The sequence below is a fragment of the Ovis aries genome, chromosome 3 (assembly GCF_016772045.2).
Source record: "Ovis aries strain OAR_USU_Benz2616 breed Rambouillet chromosome 3, ARS-UI_Ramb_v3.0, whole genome shotgun sequence".
NCBI classification, from domain to species: Eukaryota; Metazoa; Chordata; class Mammalia; order Artiodactyla; family Bovidae; genus Ovis; species Ovis aries.
This window is the reverse complement of record NC_056056.1, coordinates 37,381,443-37,405,773: the sequence shown is the minus strand read 5'-3', so window position 1 is coordinate 37,405,773 and position 24,331 is coordinate 37,381,443. Positions and strand designations below refer to the sequence as shown.

The following is a 24,331-nucleotide window of genomic DNA, read 5'->3' as shown; positions in this document are numbered from 1 at the left end:
ATGTCTGGTTCCAACTGTTGCTTCTTGACTTGCATACAGGTTTCTCAGGAGACAGGTATGGTGGTGTCTTCAAGAATTTTCTACAGTTTGTTGTGATCCACACAGTCAAAGGCATTACTGTAGTCAATGAAGCAGAAGTAGATGTTTTTCTGGAACTCTCCTGCTTTTCTTATGATCCAACGAATGTTGGCCATTTGATCTCTGGTTCCTCTATCTTGTCTAAATCCAGCTTGTATATTCCGAAGTTCTTGGTTCACATACTGCTAAAGCCTAGCTTGAAGGATTTTGACCATATTATTTGGTTTGAGTAAGTACAAACTGGGACTTCCCTAGTAGCTCAGCTGGTAAAGAATTGCTTGCAATGCAGGAGAACCCAGTTTGATTCCTGGGTCAGGAAGTTCCCTCAGAGAAGGGATAGGCTACCAACTCCAGTATTCTTAGGCTTCCTCTGGTGTCTCAGACGGTAAAGAATCTACCTGCAATGTGGGATCCCTGGGTTGGGAAGATCCCCTGGAGGAGGGCATGGCAACCAACTCTAGTTTTCTTGCCTGGAGAATCCCCATGCACAGAGGACCCTGGTGGGCTCCATTCCATGGGGTCTCAAAGAGTTGGACATGACTGAGTGACTAAGCACAAGCAAGTTCAAACCAGAATACTATATTCTACAAATATAAATAAGGTTAGCGTAGGTCTTGCTGAGACGTGTTCAACTGCTGCTCACCCACTGTATGTATTGTCAGTGAGAGCCACCTGATAGACACCTACATCTCTCCTCTTTCACCTGAGGACACGCACACCCACAGTGCAGTCTGTAGCCTTTGTGTAACTCTGGAGTGAGACTGTGTGGGTTAGAATCAGGGAGCCACCACAAACCAGCTGGTCAGCCTTAAGCCATTGTCCCTCATCGATCCCAAATGTAATAATAAGCCTAATGCCACAATAGCATTTTACCTGATAGGAATTGTAAGAAATAAATAAGATTATTTAGCACAAAGTATTCAATAAGTAATCACTATTATCATTACTATGATTAAGTTACAATAATACCAAGGATATTGCGTCAAGGAACATAAAAATGTAACAAAAAAATTTCCCATTCACAATTGCTCACCCCGTTTCTAGTAACTTGGAAATTATAAACTCTATTATTTTAAAGGTCATGTTTTACTTTACTTTTCTATTTCTAACAAAGATTTAAATAACTTCACTTTTCTATTTCTAACAAACATTTAAATAACTGTCAACGTTGAGTTAATAAACAGTCTTCCCCTAAACAAAGAATTATGCTTTCCTCTTGTCCCTCTTCCAAGATTTGAACAAATCATCCAACAGTTCTCCCAAACTGCCATCATTATTACTACTCCTATTCCTTACGTGTCACAGAAATATTTCTGAATATTTAGACTTGACTCGGTAAGCCTGTCTTGGCTTCTCGTATCATTTGTTTCTTATATCCCACATCCTTCTGGTAGTCCTCCTCAAGGAATTTCTCTCAAAAAATGTTTGAGTCTTCATATCTCTGAAATGTAATTTTTGTTGTTGTTGTTCTCAATTTTGGAGGCTAGTTTTGCTTAAAACAGAACTTGAGACTTCCAAGTAATTTTCCCCTCAAAATTTCAAAGCTATTTTGCCCACTAGTCTTCTGTAACTTGATATAGTTAATAAGAAGTCTGATATCAATCTGATTTCTGTAGATAACCTAATTTTCCCCCTCTGAAAACTTTATTGACTTTCTCTGTATCCCTGGTTTTGTGAAACTTTACTAGTATGAATATAGGTATGCAACTTTTTCACTAATTCGGCTCAGCAGTGAGGATACTCTTCTAATATGAATTTCTTTAAAACTAGGAATATTCCTTCCCTTATTTAAGAAAATACTATTTTTTTCCCCTTCTTCATTCCTTCAGACTTTCTATTTGGAATGTCTCTTAGGTGTTAAAACTTCTGGATTTCTCCTCTCATAATTTGCATCTCCTATCATTTGTTTAAGGAAAATCTTTTAGCTTGGTCATTTGACTCATTAATTTGTTCTTCTGTGGTGTCTGGTTTACTAATTGATCATTTCAGCAAGCAACTCTTTAATTTTCAAACTTCACAACTGGTTCTTTATCACAGAAGCCAATTTTTTACGCACAAAGAGCAAAAACTATAATAAGCTATGACACATACAGACAGGAGTAGTTTTAATAAAAATGTTGACTGAATGGTTACTATGTGCCTAGTACTCTTTGAGGCATTTTTCATTAATTAATTCATTTAATTATCAAGACAACTATTTAAATTAGGTAAAATTATTCCGATTTTATGGATGAGGAAACTAAGGTACACTGAGACTCAAAGAACTATTTGTGGTAAAACCAGGTTTCAAATGCAAGCAGTCGGGCTCCAAAGCTGATTTTTTTAACCACTGTACTTAACAGCCTGTTTGCAATATGTACTTGAATCTCTCTAAGGGTATTAGTTAAACACAGTTGATGTTCTCCTCAGAGAAATACCTGTTCTTCAGAGTCTCTTCTTAGACTTCCTTTAAAGCTGTATACTTTCCTCAAATGTGAATTTTGCATTGTCTGCACAGTTGTTCTGGACTGAACACACTGACAGGTTGAGTGTATTTCTCCATTCCAAGTGAGACAGCTGTTGCTCCCTTGGGGGAAGGGAGCAATAGGAAGACCCATGAAATTGTCATAAAACTTTCTAATATTTTATATATGTTTCAGAAATCCCAGAAAGGCAAGGAAAATGACTGAATCATCAGCTTCTTAGAACTCTCCTCTGAAGATATGATGATTCTTTGTGCTTTGCCTTCTCATGTTCCATTTATACATCACTAATGCTTTTCAATCTTTTCTATTCTCTTCAACTTAAATGTTCTTCTCTCTTTCATAAAAATCACAAAGCCTTGTGAGTCTTTTTCTCCCCATTTCATTGCCAATGCTACATGTTATTCATATTTAAAGCAATATTCCTATTTTTCTTAAAAAGCAATATCCAGATTTTTCTTAACAGTTTTCTTAATAGTCTTGAGGTCATCATATATTTATTTCTAATTTTATGGACTGATAAATAACAGTGCAACTGATCATGTAATTAGTCTATATAACCTGCCTGTTTCATACTTTTTCCATTGGAGGACATTTTGTCTTATCACCTGAATTTCTCAGACAAAGATGGAGGGTCTAGCAGGTTTTATAAAGATAGACCCTGTGGGTGCTGGCATGGCACTGCTACCACCATCTTTTTTTCAAAAACCCCATATACATTATTAGCACTGCCTTCTCAAAACAGACAGGCATAATCTCTGAGCATACTCTATAGTCTAAAGATATTCCATAAGTTTAGAACCTGGTTTTCCTTGGCTTAAATTTTCTTTAATCAAGTTTTAGAGTTGGCTAGAGGGAAAAAAAAAAAACAACTATTTGAGTGTATTTTTAACATTATGCATTCTTTTTCCATAAAAAGTAAGCCCTCCACAGCATTTTATTTTTCCTTTTTAGTGTAGATAAATATACAGTTAACCCTTGATCAGCCTGGGGGTTAGGGGTTCCTGCCCTCAAGCACAGTCGAAAATCCACTTATAACATTACTGTTATTCCCTCCATATCCACAGTTACACATCCATGGATTCAAACAACCACACATTGTATAGTACTACAGTACATATTTATTAGGAAAAAAAATACCTTACGTGGATTAAATCCACATGCAGTTCAAACCAGTGGTGTTCAAGGCTAAATTTATAGTTATGAGAACCACAGAAATATCTATACTACTCACCTAATGTGCTAAAAACTGAACTTCAAAGATAGACTAATTTATCACTATTGTCCAAGTTTTCATTAATTCATTACAGTATCTACTGTACTGAATCATGAGACCATGAATGCAATGCCAGAAACAAAAAAGCAATGTGCAAGAGATGACAAACTGTTCTCTCCCACCAATTTTTAATCCTGAATACAGGGTGTGGATGCACCAAGGAAATGTTACCCACAGGCCTCTCTTAAATAAGAATGAGTGATAATATGAACAGATGCAAATTTTATATCAACTCATATCACAACAATCATGAGCAAATACTATATTTACTGACTGTGGTTGTGCATAACAATGGTTATACAAATAAATCCAGGACAAGTAAGTTCTATTTCTCAGAATTTACAAAATAAATAACAGTACTATTAGATCATAACCCAAAGAATAAAATATTGATAAGTTCATACTGGATAATTAAACAACTGAGGAGAAGGGACAAATCTCCTTCACACAATTACAAAGGATACTCCCCACTCTAGGAGGTGAAGTTTAATTCCGCTATCCACAACCAGCACTTGTATGTAGACTGCTCTTACTGAATAAAATAGAGGAGAAAACATTAATTTTGTGGTGCAGAATCCTGGCAGACACCACCTTAATCAAATGATTATAATTAATATCACTGTGAGGCTCACATTTGTTCACATTTGTGAGGCTTTTCCCCCAAAACCCATAACTCTCAACTAATCCTGAGAAAATGTCATGAGAAAGCAAATGCAAAACAAATTCAAAACAAGAGACAGTCTACAGAATATCCAACCAGTTCTCTTCAAAAGCACTAAAATAAAGGAATGCCACAGAATGGAGGAAGACTAAGGGAATATGGTGATGAAAAAAAAAATTACAGGATCCTATGGCTGATTCATGTTGAGGTTAGACAGAACACAACAATTGTTTTGGTTAACCTCAACAATTGTTGAGGTTAGACAGAAAATAAAAAACAACAGAAGCAACAATTGCTTCTGTAAAGGAATTACCCTTCAATTAAAAAAATAAATAAATTTAAAAACAAAAAACCAAGATCCTCTATTGGATCCCAGAACAAAAAAAAGGACACTGGGAAAACACTGGTGAAATCTGAATAAAGTTTGTGCTTTAGTTAATATCAGTAGTATTATACCCATGTTAATCTCTTTGTTTTGACAAATGTCACACAGTTGTGTAGGAGGTTAACATCAGGGGAAAATGGGTAAAAATAGGAAATTTTTCTCTATTTTCTTTGCAAACGTTCAATAAATCTAAAATTATTCTGCATAAAAAGGCATTTAAGAATATGTAACATTAATGCAAACTTCTGTTTAATTAAATACATGAATAACAGCTATTTTGCAGTGTAAAATTAAATACCTAAGTGTTCTTAGTTGGGATTCATTTAACTGATTTTAATAGTAGAAGATTATCAGTACCAACAATACTAAGATACAGTTTGGGCCTTTTATTGTGGAAGGACATGTTGAATCTTGGTCACATGATAGGTCCCTGCCTGGTAGTCATTACACAATGGTATAACTCTCAGAAACATCAGACTTGAGTATTTGCCGTAAGATTTAGAAAAATAAAAAAACAAGGAAATAAAAAGCCACGTCGGCTTTTGTAAACCCCCCTAACAAAGACATATGTGAACAACAGCTAATTCACTTGATCCCCAGTATTACCTTTCTCTTTAAAACTACCACTACAGTTTACAGATCCTTACTTAGTCACAACTGAAAGGACCAGTCAAGGCACTGGAATCCCATTATCTAGTGAAATTAAGGTTGACAAACAAACTATATATAAAGCACACTGAGTGCGTCTCTCCTATCTTTTTACTATTATTGTAAAACACCCTTTTCAAAGTTGGCTCAAATTGGTCATCGTAAGATTAACTTTATTTGTGCTTCTCTACTAAGTGCAAAGCAGACAAAGAACTGCAAAGCTCCTCCCCCAAACTCTTAGTGCTTTCTCCTAAAATTGTCCTGTTAAAATACCATGTATTTTAGAACCGCTTATTAATTTAGGCAAAAAAAAAAAAAAAAAATCCTCATTTTCAGTAGAACTAAGGGCGTGGAAAGGCCTAGAGTTAAAATATGCTTCATACCTTGCCTGTGGGAAACCTCGCATTCTGAAGCAATGCAGGTGACTCAGGTGTTAGAGAAGGTGCCCATTAATGGGCAAGCCAGTTTAGGTGACCAACTATAGTAACTGTTTCTGCTTTATTGACTACGCCAAAGCCTTTGACTGTGTGGATCACAGCAAACTGTGGAAAATTCTGAAAGAGATGGGAATACCAGACCATCTGACCTGTCTCTTGAGAAACCTGTATGCAGGTCAGGAAGCAAGTTACAACTGGACATGGAACAACAGACTGGTTCCAAATAGGAAAAGGAGTGTGTCACCCTGCTTATTTAACTTCTATGCAGAGTACATCATGAGAAACACTGGGCTGGAAGCAGCACAAACTGGAATCAAGATTGCAGGGAGAAATCTCAATAACCTCAGATATGCATATGACACCACCCTTATGGCAGAAAGTGAAGAGGAACTAAAAAGCCTCTCAACGGAAGTGAAGGAGGACAGTGAAAAAGTTGGCTTAAAGCTCAACATTCAGAAAACAAAGATCATGGCATCTGGTCCCATCACTTCATGGGAAACAGATGGGGGAAACAGTGGAAACAATGTTAGACTTTATTTTGGGGGGGCTCCAAAATCACTGCAGATGGTGATTTCAGCCATGAAATTAAAAGATGCTTACTCCTTGGAAGGAAAGTTATGACCAACCTAGATAGCATATTCAAAAGCAGAGACATTACTTTGCCAACAAAGGTCCGTCTAGTCAAGGCTATGGTTTTTCCAGTAATGTATGGATGTGAGAGTTGGACTATATAAGAAAGCTGAGCGCCGAAGAATTGATGTTTTTGAACTGTGGTGTTGGAGAAGACTCTTGAGAGTCCCTTGGATTGCAAGGAGATCCAACCAGTCCATCCTAAAGGAGATCAGTCCTGGGTGTTCACTGGAACATGCTGAAGCTGAAACTTCAATACTTTGGCCATCTCTTGCGAAGAGTTGACTCATTGGAAAAGACCCTGATGCTGGGAGGGATTGAGGGCAGGAGGAGAAGGGGATGACAGAGGATGAGATGGCTGGATGGCATCACTGACTCAATGGACATGGGTTTGGATGGACTCCGGGAGTTGGTGATGGACAGGGAGGCCTGGCATGCTGTGATTCATGGGGTCGCAAAGAGTCGGACACGACTGAGCGACTGAACTGAACTGTAGTAAGGGCTTCCCTTGTGGCTCAGCTGGTAAAGAATCTGCCTGCAATGTGGGAGACCTGGCTAAGCTCAGAGCTTGAGCTTTATTAAGAAGTCAGTGAACACAGCCAAACAAGAGTTTCATTTAACTTCCCAGGTGGTGTGAGTGGTTAAGAATCTGCCTGCCAATGCAGGAGACTCAAGTGACCTGCATGGTGTTCTATTCCTGGGCTATGAAGATCCCCTGGAGTAAGAAATGGCACCCCACTCCAGTATCCTTGTCCGGATAATATCACTGACAGAGAAGCCTGGTGGGCTGCAACCCACGGGCCACAAATACACACACACGCACGCACGCATCTCAAGGCAACCCTAAAAAAATTACTTAGTTCTCAATGTTATTCTATAAACAAGTATAATCCTGGTATACTGCCTGGCAGATGACTTACTAAATTTATTGAACCTTTGTTCCCAGTGGGTTTCCCTGCCTCTTTGACAGAAAAAAACAAAAACAAAAACAAACAAAAAAAAAAAAACAGAAAACAAAAAAACACCACATCAAAACTCAGTCTCAGCCAAGGAAGTCTGGCAACTGAAACTACAAAAACTTATTTTTCAAATAGTAGTAGAACAGCTAAGATGAAAATGGTCTGTGTTATGCATCTGAAAATACAGTTGTATATGATATCCAGCCATAGAAGTAAAATATTTTAATATACCTATTTCTTCTGACAGTTTTCATATAAATTTTAACTCATTATAACCACTTAATAAAATTTACTGAATGAGTAAATCAATTGTTGGATACTTTTCTGTATACATTGGTGAAATGTGGGAAAGAAGTTGTATCAGGATGCTCCGGGCTATGTTAAATAACAGAATACCAACAGAAGTGTTACACCCTAGGTGTACACGTCTCACATAAAGTGAAGTCTGGCCCCAAGGCCGGTTCAGAAACCAGTCTCACATTTCTATTTGGCCATCCTCTTGTATGCAAGATGGTTGCAGCAGCTCCAAGTATGATGTGTTCTCACAATAATGTCCCAAAGTAGGAAAGGAATGGCATTGTCCCTTCATGAACCTATTTTATTAAGGAAGAAAATCCTTCCCAGGGCCTCCTAACAAGAAGTCTCCCTATTACATGCCTTTGGTGGAACTGGCTGATAGAAGGCTGAGAAAGGCAATATGGTGTATTTTCATGTGCTTTCATGGGATGTGCTTATCATAGAAATACATTGTTAAAAACAGTGAAACATCTTCTCTGGCCTTAGATATTTTGTAATAGATGCAACAACACAGGAAAGAAAGCTGCTATGAGACCTTCCATGATTTAGATACAGTAGGAAGCAATAAGATAATCAATCTACCGTTTAGTCATTAAATGTTTAGGAATCCTTGACTAGAAGTGCCCTTTGAAAAAAGGGTCACAGAGGGAGCTTCAAATATATTTGCTGTAGAGATCCTCAGCAGCTGTTACTCAGGGGGCCTAGGCTCACTTAACGAAGGTAGTAAAACTGATGTCTCAGGTGTACCAAAGAAACTGGCAGGAGTGGGCTGTTATTGACTCTCGTGGAGAGTCTTCAATCTAGGAATGTATTCACCTTTTCTCTTGAGTTGTAAAACAGAAGAAAGGCATGAAATGTTAAATTTAGAAAGGGTCCACACTATACCAAGAACAGCGGTCCTGGTGGGTAATTCTATGTTTATGTCTTTCTATAATTTGAAAAGAGGATTCGGGTGTGTTGTTTTTCATAATTGGGAGGAAATTTTGAGAAAGAATTGCATAAAAATGTTTCATTTGCTCTAATAGTTGCCTCTGAAACTTATGTTAATGTGCCCAGCAAGCTGTGTATTCTCTTTGATCCTGGGAAACATAACAAAGTGAAACAGTGAAGGGGTCAGAGGCAATCAATGAGTTTTTAAGATGAGTTGAATTAATCTTGAAGTTTATAAAAAGTGACAGTTTCAATTGATAGCAGCAAAAAGAAAATGGAGGGTTATTGAAAACTTCAGATATTAACCTGGTACTGAGGGGTGGGAGCTTATTAGTGCTGTAGATGACATAAAAGGCTGAGACATTTCAGCCAAAACATGAATGACAGGGAGTTGGTCAGTTGATAGAGAACTCTGTCAATTCATGTAAAACTACTGAATTTATATAAGTATGAGATGCATGATATATAACCTGTTTATCACATTGAAAGTATGCTAAAAAAAAACCACCTTTAGTAAAAAGGATATGTGTGCTCATTCACACGGTTGTGTCCGATTCTCTGTGACTCCATGGACTGTAGCCTGCCAGGCCCCTCTGTTCATGGGATTTTTCAGACAAGAACACTGGAGTAGGTTGCCATTTCCTCCTCCAGGAGGACAATATAATATCCCCATCTTAGGGGCGTCCGCCAAATTGGATGATATCAAAAATATTTATGGCTTAAAGATGGTTCTAGTCTTTGTGAATGTCCATTTTAATCAGGAGGAAGCTGGGTAGGAAGTGGAGAGTTTCCCTTCTCCCTGGAGTTAAGTTTGGTGCCCAGTATTATAAACACAATATTTCAAACAGAAAATTATCCATTCTTTGTACTTAATATACATGCATGCTAAGTCGCTTCAGTTGTATCCAATTCTTTGTGACCCTATGGACTGTAGCCCACAGGCTCCTCTGTCCATGGGATTCTCCAGGCAAGAATATTGGAGTGAGCTGCCATTTCCTCCTTCAGGGGATTTTACCAGGGATCGAACCCACATCTCTTTCAAATCTCCTACACTGGCAGGGAGGTTCTTCACCACTAGCATCACCTGGGAAGCCCTAGGTATTAATATACAACAGATAATAAAATTTAGGTGAGTTCAGTAAATTTAGTGACTCTTAAAACTGTGTGAGAAACATCTTTAAGTGACTTTATACCTAACATAAATAGTTAATGAAATACAGTGAAAACTGAAAACTTGACACCATAAGATGGATTACCTTCCCAACTCATGTATGATCCCTGTTTTGTTGCGTGTTCATGTGTAACAGCAGTGCGCACTATAATCACTGTTTCTCCAGTGTATTGGGCAAGGTGGACAACAGCTTTTAACCAAGTAGTTTCTATTCATGATCTTTGAAAAAAGGAGAATGCATATACAACACCAAAGGCAATTTTTAAAAATTCCAGTTATTTTTGTAAATCAGATTTGACCAAAAAATGCTTAATATTTTGTCAGACAGGTTATATTCAGGGAGGTCAGACTTAGGAGAAGTGGTGTCTGACCCAGTTTCAAATGTCTTGCTAAAGCAGGACCCACAGGAGCCTCTGAGGCTTCATTCAGACTTTGCATGCCTTGAACACACTGAGAATGGATAAAAGCATTCATCAGAAGTCATGTGGTTACTTCTCACTTCTTCTTGGTCTCATCCTGAACAATCTAGATAAACTTCACAATTTGTGGTGGTTCCGAGTTTTTGCCACAATTCTTATGTTGCAGTTTGACAACAGCAGGATTCTATGACAATCTACGTTGAAACCATGAGGTATGTGAGGTAGATTTTTAATTGAATCCATGACCTGGACACTTTTTAAATCACTATCTCTTTAATGTTACTCCTCTTTTTGTGCTTTCTAAAAGCCCCAAACTCTCTTTGCCAGTCAAGTGTGATTAGTAAGCAACCCAGAAAAACCCAATGAGCCGTGAGCTAGGTGGGCCAAATGGCACATGAATTTCTCGGTACAAAAACACCAGGCAGATGGACTTTTTATGACACCTTTGGGTTTAGTATTTCCCTCACTGTTACTAAGTAGTTATGAAGTTATTAAAGTGAAAATCTAGGTCTAAATCACCATTACAGACAGTTGAAATCTAACTATCTGACATTTTTCTTTGAAATCTAATTTCACATAACTTAGAAGACTCTAAACTGTTTACTTAGCTTACCAAAACTCTTCGCTACTTGAACTGGAATCTAAACACTCTTAATGATTTCTTACATAACGTCTGTTACTTACATACTTGAAGAAAAAATTTCCAAATTCTAAATTCTCATCCCTTCTCCAAATGGATACTACAGATATTTTCACTTCCTTTTAGTCATTTGTAAATGAACTAAAAGAACCACATGATTATATTCCAAACTCTGGTAAGCAAACATTTATTTAGAAATGATTATAAATAGCAACATTAAATATACTCTAAGGTCATGGCAATTGTCAACAAGCTAAGCCTAGCAAAGTCTGAAGCAGGATGGAGCTCACCAGTAAGACACATCCATTCTTTTTCTTTTTTTTCATTTTCTCCTGCAAAGTCCAACCTTAATACTCCATTTGCAGACACACTCTGTTTTATTTTTCCTGCTTACACTTTTGCCTTGCTTAATTTACTTTGCACTTATTCACTTTAAAGATTCTAAAATTGGGTTTTCTTTGATCCAAAATCTGTTCTCATTAATGGTTTGCCTTTTCAGGAAATCCTATCAAGTCTACATACACTTTATGGGCCCACAATATGAAAGACACTCTATAAGAAGCTTGTAACTTTGAGGATAAGAAAATGGGATAGCTAAGAACAAAACACATACGAGCTCAAAATGAGAAGAGACAGTTTAACAATGTTAAAAATGACTATACCACTGTAGAGCAGGAGGAAGTAAAAATTAGGTGGTCAGAAAAAGAGAATGTGGCTCTGTGAGACACTGGAAAAATCAGAGGTCTGATACAGATCTCTGTAATGCAAAAGGTGAGAGTGTAGATGTCCCAAAAGGAACTACAGAAATAAAAGGCAGCAGCAATACTGTACTGGCATTTAATTTAATATTTACAATCACCCAATAAAGCTGTATTATTTCTTTGTTAAATTGAGATATAAGAGACAAATAACATTAGGCATAACAGTTTTAGGTGTTCAACAAAATGATTCCATATATGTATACTCACAGAATGATGACACAGTAGGTCTAAGTTAACATCTATAACCGCATGTAGTTACAGATTTTTTTCTTAAGACCAGAATTTTTAACATCTATTCTCAGAAACTTTCAAACATACAGTAGAATATTATTAACTACAGTCACCATGCTATACATTACATCCTCATAACTTATTTATGTTATGACTGGAAGTTTGTGCCTTCTTACCAACCTCACCCATTTTGCCCATCCCCAAATCCTAGCCTCTAACAACCACCATCCATTCTCTATTTTCAGTTCAGGTTCTTTTGGGTTTGCGTTGTTTTATTTGGGGGGACTGCACATGTAAGTGAGATCACATGGAATTCTCTTCTATCTTACTTTATACTTAGCATGATGCCCTCAAAGTCTATCCAGGTGATACAAATTACAGAATATCCCTTTTTATATCTGAATAATATATGCCACTGTCTATATTTACCATTTTCTTTATCCATTTATCTACTAATGGACACAAGTTGTTTCCATCTCTTGGTTATTGTAAATAACACTGCAATAATCATGGGATGCAGCTATCTTTTCAAGTTAGTGTGTTTGATTTCTTCCAATAAATATCCAGAAGTAAAATTGCTGGATCATATGGTAGTGCCATTTTTAATCTGTATGGTTTTCCACCATGTATGTGTCAATGTACATTCCTATCCACAGTGCACCAGGGTTCCTTTTTCTCTACATCCTCCCAACACTTATTATCTGTTTTTCGACTGCAGCCCTTGTAACAGGTGTGATGTGGTATCTCATGGCTTTTGATTTGCATCTCCCAGATGATTAGTGCTGTTGAACACATTTTCATGTACCTGTTGGCCATCTGTACATCTCTTTGGGAAAATGTCCATTTATGTTCTGAGCCCATTTCTTAATTGAACTGTTATTTTGTTATTGAGTTCTGTGAGTTCTTCATATATTTTGAATATTGACCCTTTGTCAGATAATATGATTTGCAAATATTTTTCTCCCATTCCAGAGGCTGCCTATTTATTTTGTGGATGGTTTCCTTTCTTGTGCTGAAGATTTTCAGTCTGAGGTAGTACAACTTATTTTTGCTTTTGTTTCCTTTGCTTTTGGTACCAAATCCAAAAAATCATCACCAAGAATAATGTCTAGGAGCTTGCCACCTACTTTTCATTCCAGGACCTTCAAGGTTTCAGGCCTTGTGGTCAAGTCTTTATTCCATTTTGAGTTAGTTTTCGTATATGGTGTAGATAGTAGTCCAGTTTTCACAATACTTTTTATTGAAAAGACTATCCCTTCTTTACTGTATACTCTTGGTTCTTCTGTCATAAATTAATTGACCATATATGTGTGGGTTTATTTCTGGGCTGTATTCTGTTGCATTGATCTATTTGTCTGTTTATATGCCAATGCCATACTGTTCTGATTATTCTAGTTCTATATATAGCCTAAAATCAGGGAATATTATACCTGTAGCTTTGTTCTTCTTTCTCAAGATTGCTTTGGCTATTCTGAGCCTTTGCAGTTTCATACAAACTTTAGGACTGTTTGTTATATTTCTGTCAAAAAATGCCAGCTATGAAAACTACGAAATTGTTTTTGAAACAATTTCAAATTGAAAACCATGCTTTCAATCCACAGCATAAAATATCCTTACACTTATTTGTCTTCTTCAACTTCTTTCATCAATATTGTATAATTTTCGGTATTTCACCTTCTTGGTTAAATTTATTCCTACTTTACTCTTTGATGGAATTGTAAATGGGGTTATATTCTTAGTTTCTCTTTCTGATTAGTTTGTTATTAGCACAGAGCGATGCAACAGATTTTTGTGTATTAATTCTGTATTGTGCAACCCCACTGAATTCACGTATCCTAACAATTTTTGTGGGAGTCTTAAGAGTTTTCTATACGTAATATGATATTTGCAAATAGTGATGGTTTTACTTTTTTCCATTCTGGATGCTAATTTTGCCTAATTGCTCTGGCTAGAACTTCCAATATAATGTTGAATAAAAATGGATAGTATGGGCATCCTTGTCTTATTCCTGAACTTAGAAGTTTTCATTACTATTAAGTCTGATGTTAACTATGGGCTTGTCATCGATGGCCTTTAACACACTGAAATACATTTCTTCTATAACCGTCATATTGGGAGTTTTAGTCACTGATGTATGTTAAATTTTGACAAATATTTTTCTTGTTATTGCCTCTATTGCATGTATTGAGATGATAAGATAATTTTTATCCTTCCTTTTGCCAGTGTGGTATATCTCACTGATTGATTTACAGATGTCAAATCATTTCTGCATCCCTAGGATAAATTCCACTTGATCATAATGCATTATCCTTTTAGTGTATTGCTGAATTTCGTTTGCCAATATTTTGTCCAGGAATTTTACATCTATGTTCATTGGGGATACTGGCCTATAATTTTCTTTTGTGGCATCTTTGGTTTTGGTATTGAGGTAACGCTGGCCTCATAAAATGACTTTAGATGTGTTCCCTTCTCTTCTAATTTTTTGGAAGAGATTGAGAAGGATTAGCATTATTATTATTTTTTTAATATTAGGTAGGAATTCACTACTGAAGTCATCTAGACTTCTGTTTGTTGGGGGGTTTATGATTACTGATTCAATTTCCTTACTAGTAGTGTCTCTGTTCAGTCTTTCTGTTTCTTTGACTCAGTCTCACTAAGTCATATGTTTCTAGCAGTTCATCCATTTCTTTTAGCTTGTCCAACTTACTGACATATAATTATTTATAGCAGTCTCTCATGATTTCTTGTATTTCTGTGGTATCAGATGTACCTATTCGCTTTCATTTCTGGTTGTTTGTCCTCTTTTTCTTGGTGAGTCTAGCTAAAGCTTTGTCAATTTTGTCTTTTCAAAAGACCAACTTAATTTTACTGATCTTTTTTGTTGTCTTTTTAGTCCCTCTTCCATTTCTTTCTTTCCTGCCTTCTAACTTATTTCCTTCCTTCTAACTTTGGGCTTCAGTTGGTCTTTTTTTTTTTCCTAATCCCCTGAGGTGTAAAGATAGGTTGTTTATTGAATTCCTCTCTTAAAAGAGTTACTTTTTAATGCATCCCATAAGTTCTGGTGTGTTGTATTACCATTTATTTCAAGGTATTTTTAAATTTCTCTTTTGATTTCTTCTTTGACCCATAGGTTATTCAGCAGCACGTCATTTAATTTCCACATATAAGAAAATAACTGGAAAAATTCAAATAATTTATTTCTAGTTTCATAACACTATGATTGAAAGAGTTTCCTTGACGTGATTTCAATCTTCTTAAATGTAATAAAACTTGTTTTGACGTGATTTCAATCTTCTTCAATGTAATAAAACTTGTTTTGCAGCCTAACATATGATCTATTGTAGAGAATATTCCATGGGAAAATGAGAGAAGTGTGTATTTTATTGCTTTTGAATGGTGTGTGTGTGTGAAAGTCGCTCAGTCGTGTCCGACTCTTTGTGACCCATGGACTGCACAGTCCATGGAATTTGGAATGTTTTATATGTCTATTATAAACTATATTAGACCAAATGGACTTACGGCCAATGTTTCCTTATTAATTTTCTGTCTGGATGACCACCCATTGATGAAAGTCATCTACTATTAATTACTGCTATTTCTCACTTAGGTCTGTTAATATTTTTTTATACATTTAGGTGTTCCTATGTTAGATCCATAAATATTTACATATGTTACATCCTGTTGTTGGACTGACCCCTTCGTCATTATGTAATGACCCTGTCTTTTATCAAAGACTGTCTTAAAGTCTGTACTCAGCTTTCTTTTTATTTCTGCTGCATGGATTATCTTTTAATTACTGATAGCTATGTTCTTACTGCCATTTGGTTGCTTTGTGGCTGTTTTAGAATTCTTTTGTTCCTTTCTCTCTTGCTTCATTCCTTTTTTTTAAATTTAAATTTATTTATTTTAATTGGAGGCTAATTACTTTACAATATTGTATTGGTTTTGCCATACATCAACATGAATCTGCCACAGGTGTATACATGTTCCCCATTCTGAACCCCACTCCCACCTCCCTCTTGCTTTATTCCTTTGTGATTTTCAGTAGTGGTGGGCTTAGATTCCTTATTCTCGATCATTTGTGCATCCACTATAGATTTTTGCTTTATGGTTACTATGAGACATAAAATAATATTGTTTTAAGTTAATAACAACTTAATTTGGAACACATTCTAAGGCTATACATTTTTACTACTCCATATTTTATTTCTGAGGTCACAATTTACATCATTTTATCTTCTGTATCCCTTAATTACTGTAGTTACAATTATTGTTAATACTTCTGTCTTAAAATTTATTTTAGCTTTAGAAGTAGTTAACTCACAAACCTTACAACATTAGATTATTCTAAATTTTACTATATATTTGTATTTACCAAGGATATTTATTGTTTCCCAGTACTAATTAGCACCTTTTCTTTTCAGCCTAAAGAAGTCCCTTTAACATTTCTTTGTAAGGCCAGTCTAGAGGTGATGGACTCCTTGAGCTTTTGCTTATCTGTATCTCTCCTTCAATTCTGAAGGAGATACTTTGTCAGATATAGTCTTCTTGTTTGGCAGTTTTAAAATTTCAGCACTTTGAATATAGCATGTCACTCCCTTCTGGTGTGCAAAGGTGCTTCTGAAAAATAAGCTGATGATCTTATGGGAATTCCCTTGTACATAACATGTTTTGCACTTGATGCTTTTAAAATTCTCTCCATGTCTTTGGATTTCATATCTTTAATTATGTGTCTTGACATGAGTCATCTTCTTGACGTTAAGTTCATCTTCTTTGGAACTGTTTCCTTCCCCAGGTTGGGGCAGTTTTTAGCCACTGTTTCTTCAAATAAGTTTTCTGCCCTTTCCCTTTTCTCTTCTCCTTCTGGGACCCCTGTAATGCAAATGTAAGGCCTCTTGATATTTCCCATAATTCCCTTAGTAGAAGCAGTAGTGTTAGTTGCTCAGCTGTGTCTGACTCTTTGCAACCGCATAAACTGTAGCCTGCTAGGGCTGTCTATGGGAATCTCCAGGGATAGTTCCCTTAAGTTATCTTCACTCTTTCATTTTTTCTGTTTGCTGCCTTGATTGGAAAATTGTATGGCTCCATCTTCAAGTTCACTGACCTTTTCTACTGCTTTATCTAAACTGTTACACTCCTATGTTTTCAGTTTGGTTATTGAGTTCTCCAGCACTATGAGTTCTTTCTTATATCTTCTATCTCTGTTAAACTTCTCATGTATTGTTCTCCTGAGCTCAGTGAGTATCTCTAGGACTACTGTTTTGAACTTTTTACCACCAGGTAAATCACTCCTCTCCAGTTCATTTAGGTCTTTTTCTAAGGTTTTATTTTGTTCTGTCATTTGGAATATATTCCTGTCTCTTCATTTTCCTTGACTGTGTTCATTTTTATGCATTAGATAAAACACCTACCTCTCTCAGTCTTGAAGGAGTGTCCTCGTGTAGGAGATGAACCATTCAACCATACTCTAGTTCTTGGTTGTCTCACCTTCTGTGATTGTCCAAGCAGCCTACCTACTCTATTCTTAGTGGCTCCCAGTAGTTGAGGACAGATGTGCCAATAGAGAGGATGTCAACACCTTGATTCAGGCCAACTGGAAGTCACACCCTCAGACAGCAGCTTTTAAATTATGCAAATATACTTCTCTTCTTTTAGGAGAAGACTTGGAGATGGGCTTTTCTGCCTGTTCCCTCCACACTGAGCCCTAGAGCAATGGTTAGCTAAGAATGGTTTCTTCTTTGGTTGCTACCATCCCATTGTCCCCACCCCCACCCCTGAACACAAACCTCTGGTTACAAGAGCCAGACTCCCAAGGGATGTATTCTCTAGGTAACAGCCATAAAGTCAGAGTGCCAGACAAGTATATAAGCTCCCTTCTCAGAGACACTGGTGACCACCCTCCAAGGTCTCTGGAGAGGATTACAGTGCCCTTAGATGTGTGTTTTATTAGAACCCTGCCCCTCCGGCTACAGCAAGGAAGACAAGCAAATCTTTCACAGATAGGCCCTCTTTCACAGCAAGACTGGGTGCTTTCTATTCAGCTGCCTTTGCACTGGATCCGGGAGTACAGGAACACAAGTATGCAAGAGCCCTTTAAAAATTATTTCACTATCCTATTTTATATAGGTTTAGTTTCCTATTTATCCTATATGAGACTCACAGATGTGAAACTATTGGTTTTCAAAGTTAGATGTTTTGAAGACTCCTCTCTCAGGTGTCAGTGTTAAAATTGGGGAGCTAAATGTGAGGTTCAAATCCTACACTCCTGAGGGAGAAGCTCAGATTTCTCCTGATTGTGGGTCACCCTGTGTTCTTGGCTGCATCAGTATGGGACAGAGCTTCTGTCAGGCTGAACTGGGAGGTGGGAGAAAATGAGTGTGTCTTGTTTTAAAAAACACAGATTCTCGTTGTTCTTGACAAATCGTGGCTTAAATTTTCTTGAATAAATGTATTTTCATTTTCTGTATGCCTTTCAGACCATTTCCAGAGACTTTAAATGACTGCTACTCTAGATTTTCCAGTTTCACTGGGGAGTGGGTATGGAGAGCTCCTCACGCTGTCATGCTGGAAGTACCTCTCCAGCCATCTTTTATGCCCAAGATTTCTCTTGGTAATACTTTTAAATATAACCCTTGTAATACTTAAGTTACACTGTTTTGATTGACTCTTTAGAGGCTCCAGTTATATAGCTGTTAGAATAACTATGACTATCTTTCATTTCAACTACTTCCTCTGACATTTTTTTTCTTGTTCCTCCTTTCCATTCTTTTTAAAAAATTCTGTTGGAGTATAGTTTATTTACAATGTTGTTATTAGTTTCAGGTGTGCAGCAAAGTGATTCAGTTATACCCATGCTCATTCTTTTTCAGATTCTTGTCTCATGTAGGTTATCACAAAATATTAAACAAACAGAGTTCTCTGTGCTAAAGGAGGTCCTTGTGGTTGTCTTATATAGTTTGTATATGTTAATCCAAAGCTCCTGATTTATTCTGCCCTGCCTCCCACATTTCCCCTTTGGTAACCATAAGTTTGTTTTTGATATCTGTAAGTCTGTTTCTATTACGTAAATAATTTCATTCTATCTTTTAAAAAAATATTAGATTCCACATATAAGTGATATGATATTTGTATTTCTTTGAAGTAATTCAGAGTATGATAATCTCTGGGTCCACCCATGTTGCTGCAAATGGCATTATTTCGTTATTTTTTATGTCTGAGTAATACTCCATTTTATATATGCACCACTTCTTCATTCATTCTTCTGTTGATGGACATTTAAGTTGCTTCCATGTCTTAGCTATTACATATAGTGCTGCACTGAACAGTGGGGTGCATGTATCTTTTTGGATTATGGTCTTCTCTAGATACATGCCAGAGTGGAACTGCTGGATCACACTGAAGTTCTATTTTTAGTTCTTTAAGCACCTCTATACTGTTCTCCATAGTGGTTGTACCAATTCACATTCCCACCAACAGTATAGAAGGGTTCCCTTTTCTCTAGTCTCTTCAGCATTTATTGTTTGCAGAGTTTTTGATGATAGCCATTCTGACAGGTGTCAAGTAATACCTCATTGCAGTTGTGATTTGCATTTCTCTAATAATTAGTGATGTTGAACATCTTTTCATGTGCCTCTTCTGAAATGTCTGTTTAGATCTTCTGCCTTTTTTTTTTTGATTGGGTTGTTTTATTTTGACATGGAGCTACATAAACTGTGTATTTTTGAGGTTAATCTTATTGGTGACTTCCTTTGCAAATTATTTTCTCCCATTCTATGGGCTGTCTTTTTGTTTATGGGTTTCTTTGCTATGCAAAAAAGTTTAATGAGGTTTCATTTAGTTTTTAAAATTTTCAGTAATAGGAGATGGACTGAAAAAGATACTGCTGCAAGTTATATCAAAGAGTGTTCTTTCTATATTTTCCTATAAGAATTTTATAGTGCCTGGCCTTACATTTAGGTCTTTGATCCATCTGAAGTTTATTTTTGTGTATGGTGTTAAGAGAATGTTCTAATTTCATTCTTTCACATGTAGCTGTTCAGTTTCCTCAGCACTGATTATTGAAGAGACTGTCTTTCCTTCATTGTGTAGTCTTACCTCCTTTGTCGTTGATTAACTGACCATAGCTGTGTGGCATTATTTCTAGGCTTTCTATCCTGTTCCACTGATCTATATTTCCGTTTTTGTAGCTTTGCAGTATATTCCGAGGTAAGGGAGCCTGACTCCTCCATCTGGTTTTCTTCCCCAGATTGCTCTGGCTGTTCGAGGTCCTGTGTATGTCCATACAAATATAAAACTTTTTTGTTCTAGTTCTGTGGCAAATGCCATTGGGACTGCATTGAATCTGTAGATTACCTTGGGTAGAACAGTCATTTTGACAATATTGATTCTTCCAGTTCAAGAACATGGTATATCTTTCCATCTGTTTGTGTCATCTTTGCTTCCTTTCATCAGCATCTTGCTCTTTTCAGAGTACAAATCCTTTGCCTCATTAAACAGGCTTATTTCTAGGTACTTGGTATTCTCATATGATGATAAATGGAATTGTTTCATTAATTTTTCTTTCTGATCTTTTGTTGTTATATGTAGAAATTCAAGAGACTTCTGTGTATTAACTTTGTAACCTGCAACCTTACCAAATTCACCGATGAGCTCTAGTGGTTTTCTGGTAGCATCTTTAGGATTTTTTTCTTTATGTAGAATCATATCATCTGCAAAGAGTGACAGTTTTACTACTTCTTTTCCAGTTCTGACTCCTTTTATTTACTTGTTTGACTGTCATGGCTAGGATGTTCAAAACTATGTTGAATAGAAGTGGCAAGAGTATGGGAATTCCATGGAGGTCCAGCGGTTAGGATTCAGCATTTTCACTGCCAGGTTCAAATCCCTGGACAGGGAATCAAGATCCTGCAAGCTGCCTGGCATGGCCAAAAGAAAGAGGTGAGAGTGGACACTCTTGTTTTGTTCCTGATCTTAGAGGACATGCTTCCAGCTTTTCACCACTGAGTCATTTTACTCTGTTTCCTCTTGGGTATTTCATAATTCACTATTTCTGATTTTGCTTTTTAATTTTTTCTTTTTGCTTGAATTCAGTTGACATATTTCTAATTTTCTTGTCCATTACTATTCATTGTATTTCTCAAAAGTTTTTTTTTTTAAACAAAATCATCAAATGCTTATTTAATAATTCATTCAATTTAGAGTGCTGTGTTATGGTATACATTTTTTGACTTTTTGGTTTTTCAGTTCTCCCCTCTACTTTTTTTTGTGGTTATGGAGTTTGGGGTGAGCATAATTTGCATGGGGTGAGCAAAGATTTTTATTTCATGTTTCTCTTTTTATTCCTGCCAGATCTTCAATTTCCTTTCCCTTCACTGCCACACTTCCAAGGGAAGTTTACCCCATCTCTATATATCTGATTCCCCCTCAGAAGCAATGCTTCTCTGAGGCATCTTCAGGTCTCACTCTCCTTCTAATCACTTTCCTATATTTTGTGCTATGAGCTACTATGTCCTGACCCGTGTTCAGTTGGTATTTGGGCATTCAGCATTAGACTGGAATCTTTCTGGGGATGCTTTTGTCTGTGCTTCTTCTAAGTTGTCAACGCCTTTACTCTTAAGCCTTTCTTCACTCTTAGAACCCAAAGGTTTGCAGTGATGGATGGGAGAACTCTTTTAGACTTTTTATTTCTCTACTTAATACCATACCTTCTAAATGCCTTCTTTGTCTCCTGATCATGCTGAAGAGATGGGTGATATGTGGTTGGATGATTTTTTTTTTTTAAGGATAAGGAAAATCAGGCAGCTGCTACTGTCCTCCAAAAACTATTCTGGGAAGGCTTTTTATTATGGATTCAATCTATTAAACACAAAGCTGTTTTAATTTTTTCTTTTTCATTTGTATTTTTCTCAATGTCACTTGTTAATTTCACATACATTTTCAAGCTCATTCACATAATATTAATATTCTGTTAATATATTTATGTAGAATAAGGAATTATAAACAAGACATTATCATTCTTGATGAATGTGGCCGTTTTTAAAACACTGAAAAATCTTTGACATTTCTGCCATCAAGAGGTGATGCGTATGCTTCCTCCCCTAGTCTCTTTAAGAACAGTGACAGCTTCCACCAATAAGGTACTGTGGATAGGCTGTTATATGAATTTTGGCGCTATGTTATAAAATGTTGCAGCTTTCTGCTGGTTCTACGGAGATGTTTGCTCGAGGGAAAGTTGACATTTAATGTATTATTGAACAGAGATGTATTAATATGTCTTTTGTTACCGAATGTTATTGATTGGAGATGTTTCAATATTTCTTTACATAACAAATTGCCAGCCATGGGCATTTAGTTTCTGTGAATATCTCCTGGGTCAATAATGAGTTAAATAGTCTGACTATACTGACACTATAATACTGTTATGTGACAAAGACAAAACTATAAGCATGAAGACAAGTAAAACACAAACAGGCAATATTTCTTACCAGTCTGTCCTGAGAACAATGCCTGCCCTTTGCTGTCAAAATCCTACACAGTTTCAGTACACTATTGATAGGGACATGGTTTAGAGAGCAAAGAATTCAAATGAGAAATATTACATAGGAAACCAAAGAAGTACAGGTGTAATGGATGAGGCTGTCAGGGAATTTAGTGGGTGCTTCATTCATTCATATGTGAACAATAGGTTTGAATACATTTTTGTCTGTTCCTTACCCCTTCTTCACATTGAAAGAAGGGCAATTAAGCAATGCTGAAAAATCCATACTTATCCACTACTCAATGAACACATTGCATTTCTAACTATGGAAAGTAGACATTTCTAGGAATTTAAAAATGATAGATTAGGTAAGTTCAGAAAACAATGGTACCTGGTATGCTTCTTGGAACCAAAGGGTATTCATTACTATTTATTACATTAATGTGAGGGAATCAGGTCCTTTCAAGTATCTTATCAGCACAGACCAGTTTCTAGTCTAAATTACCATAAGTATGGCATGAAATAAGTTACTGAACTATTAATTCATATCCTTCAACTTTTTGTCCTTCTAGGACCATATATACTTCCTTAAGAATAGTTTATTCTCTTTCAACATAAGATGTTTCCAAGAAAGAGATGAAAATAATCTATTATCCCCTAAGGAAAAAGAAAAACTGGTGATCTGTTTTTGGCTAGGGAGGGGAAAAAAATGGAAATGGCTTTAGTACTTAAGTGGAATTTAGTAAGTTATTCTGTAGTTTTTGAGTATATCACATATAAAATAAATGAACAACTTAAAAGAATTTATGTAAACCTACCAAATCCAGGAACACTTTTGAGACTGGCTTTGAGACAAATTTTCTGTAATCTGAGGTAGCTATATCTCATCAGACAATTCCATAGGAACATCCAGTCCATTCTTGTCCGATGATTCATGATAATGACACTTCTTTCTCCAGGAACAAATGCATCACCTGTTATAACCACTTTCACACCAAGCATGGTCTCCAGCAACGCCTACAGAAAAAAACCACATAGATATTTAACAATTTAAAGTTATGATTTCCCATAGGTAAAAGTTTATCATGTCCTATAAATAAATCTGATTTCTAATAAGTCAAAAGCATATTTCCCCCCATTATTCTTGCTTCTATAATAAATTAATCTGGAACAAAGTACTGTTTGTATTTTCAGTTCTATTAATTTAAGCTTCCAGCAGTTCCCTAACTTAAAAATACTAACTTTCAATGAAATCTTCAAGATAAATTATTAAGATGAAAAGTACAAAAGGCATACAACAAGATCTCCACTGTATAATTTTTTAAGTCTACAGATATATAAGATTATTACATTTTTAAATAAAAGAATAGCCAAGAAATTTAATGCTGGATGTATGACTGAGGGAACAGTCAAAATTTTCATTTTATACCTCTTTGTACTATGGTTTCTTTTAAACAAATACATGTATTTGTTTATTTTTTAAATATATAAGCAATGTATGTTTACTAAAGTACTGCAGCCACAGTGCTTGACACATAGGAGATGCTCAAATATTTGCTGAATTTACTTAATTAACTTTACTGATGGAGAGACATAAATTATATATGAAATATTTAGAATAAATTATAGACTGAGGTTCTTGAAAGAACAATAACAGATATTAAGAAGCCCTGATTACTCACTGCAATGCCCATTTAAATTTCTGAATAATTTCCAAGAATAAACTTAAGGGAAAGAAAACTGGTCCATGGCAGATAAAAGAAAATAAGAAGTTCTCTTTGGCAATATTAAGAAAACTTTGATCAAAATGTAGCAAATAAGCAAACTGTGGTATAGTCATACAACGGAATATAATACAACAGTGAAAAT

The 24,331-nt window shown here is 36.1% G+C and overlaps 1 protein-coding gene across 5 annotated transcripts in view; it reads right to left on the bottom strand.

Annotated features, from left to right (window-relative positions):
• Positions 1 to 24,331, bottom strand: part of LCLAT1 (lysocardiolipin acyltransferase 1) — a 192,021-nt gene that overhangs the window by 84,834 nt on the left and 82,856 nt on the right. For all 5 annotated transcript variants that reach the window (XR_009600134.1, XM_060413845.1, XM_027966649.3 and 2 more), the window contains one exon: positions 23,281 to 23,479. Coding sequence is in view for 4 of the 5 variants with exons in the window: in XM_060413845.1 (XP_060269828.1) it covers positions 23,281 to 23,479 (199 nt within the window). In the remaining variant the exon portion in view is untranslated. The remainder of the gene's footprint in view (positions 1 to 23,280; positions 23,480 to 24,331) is intronic.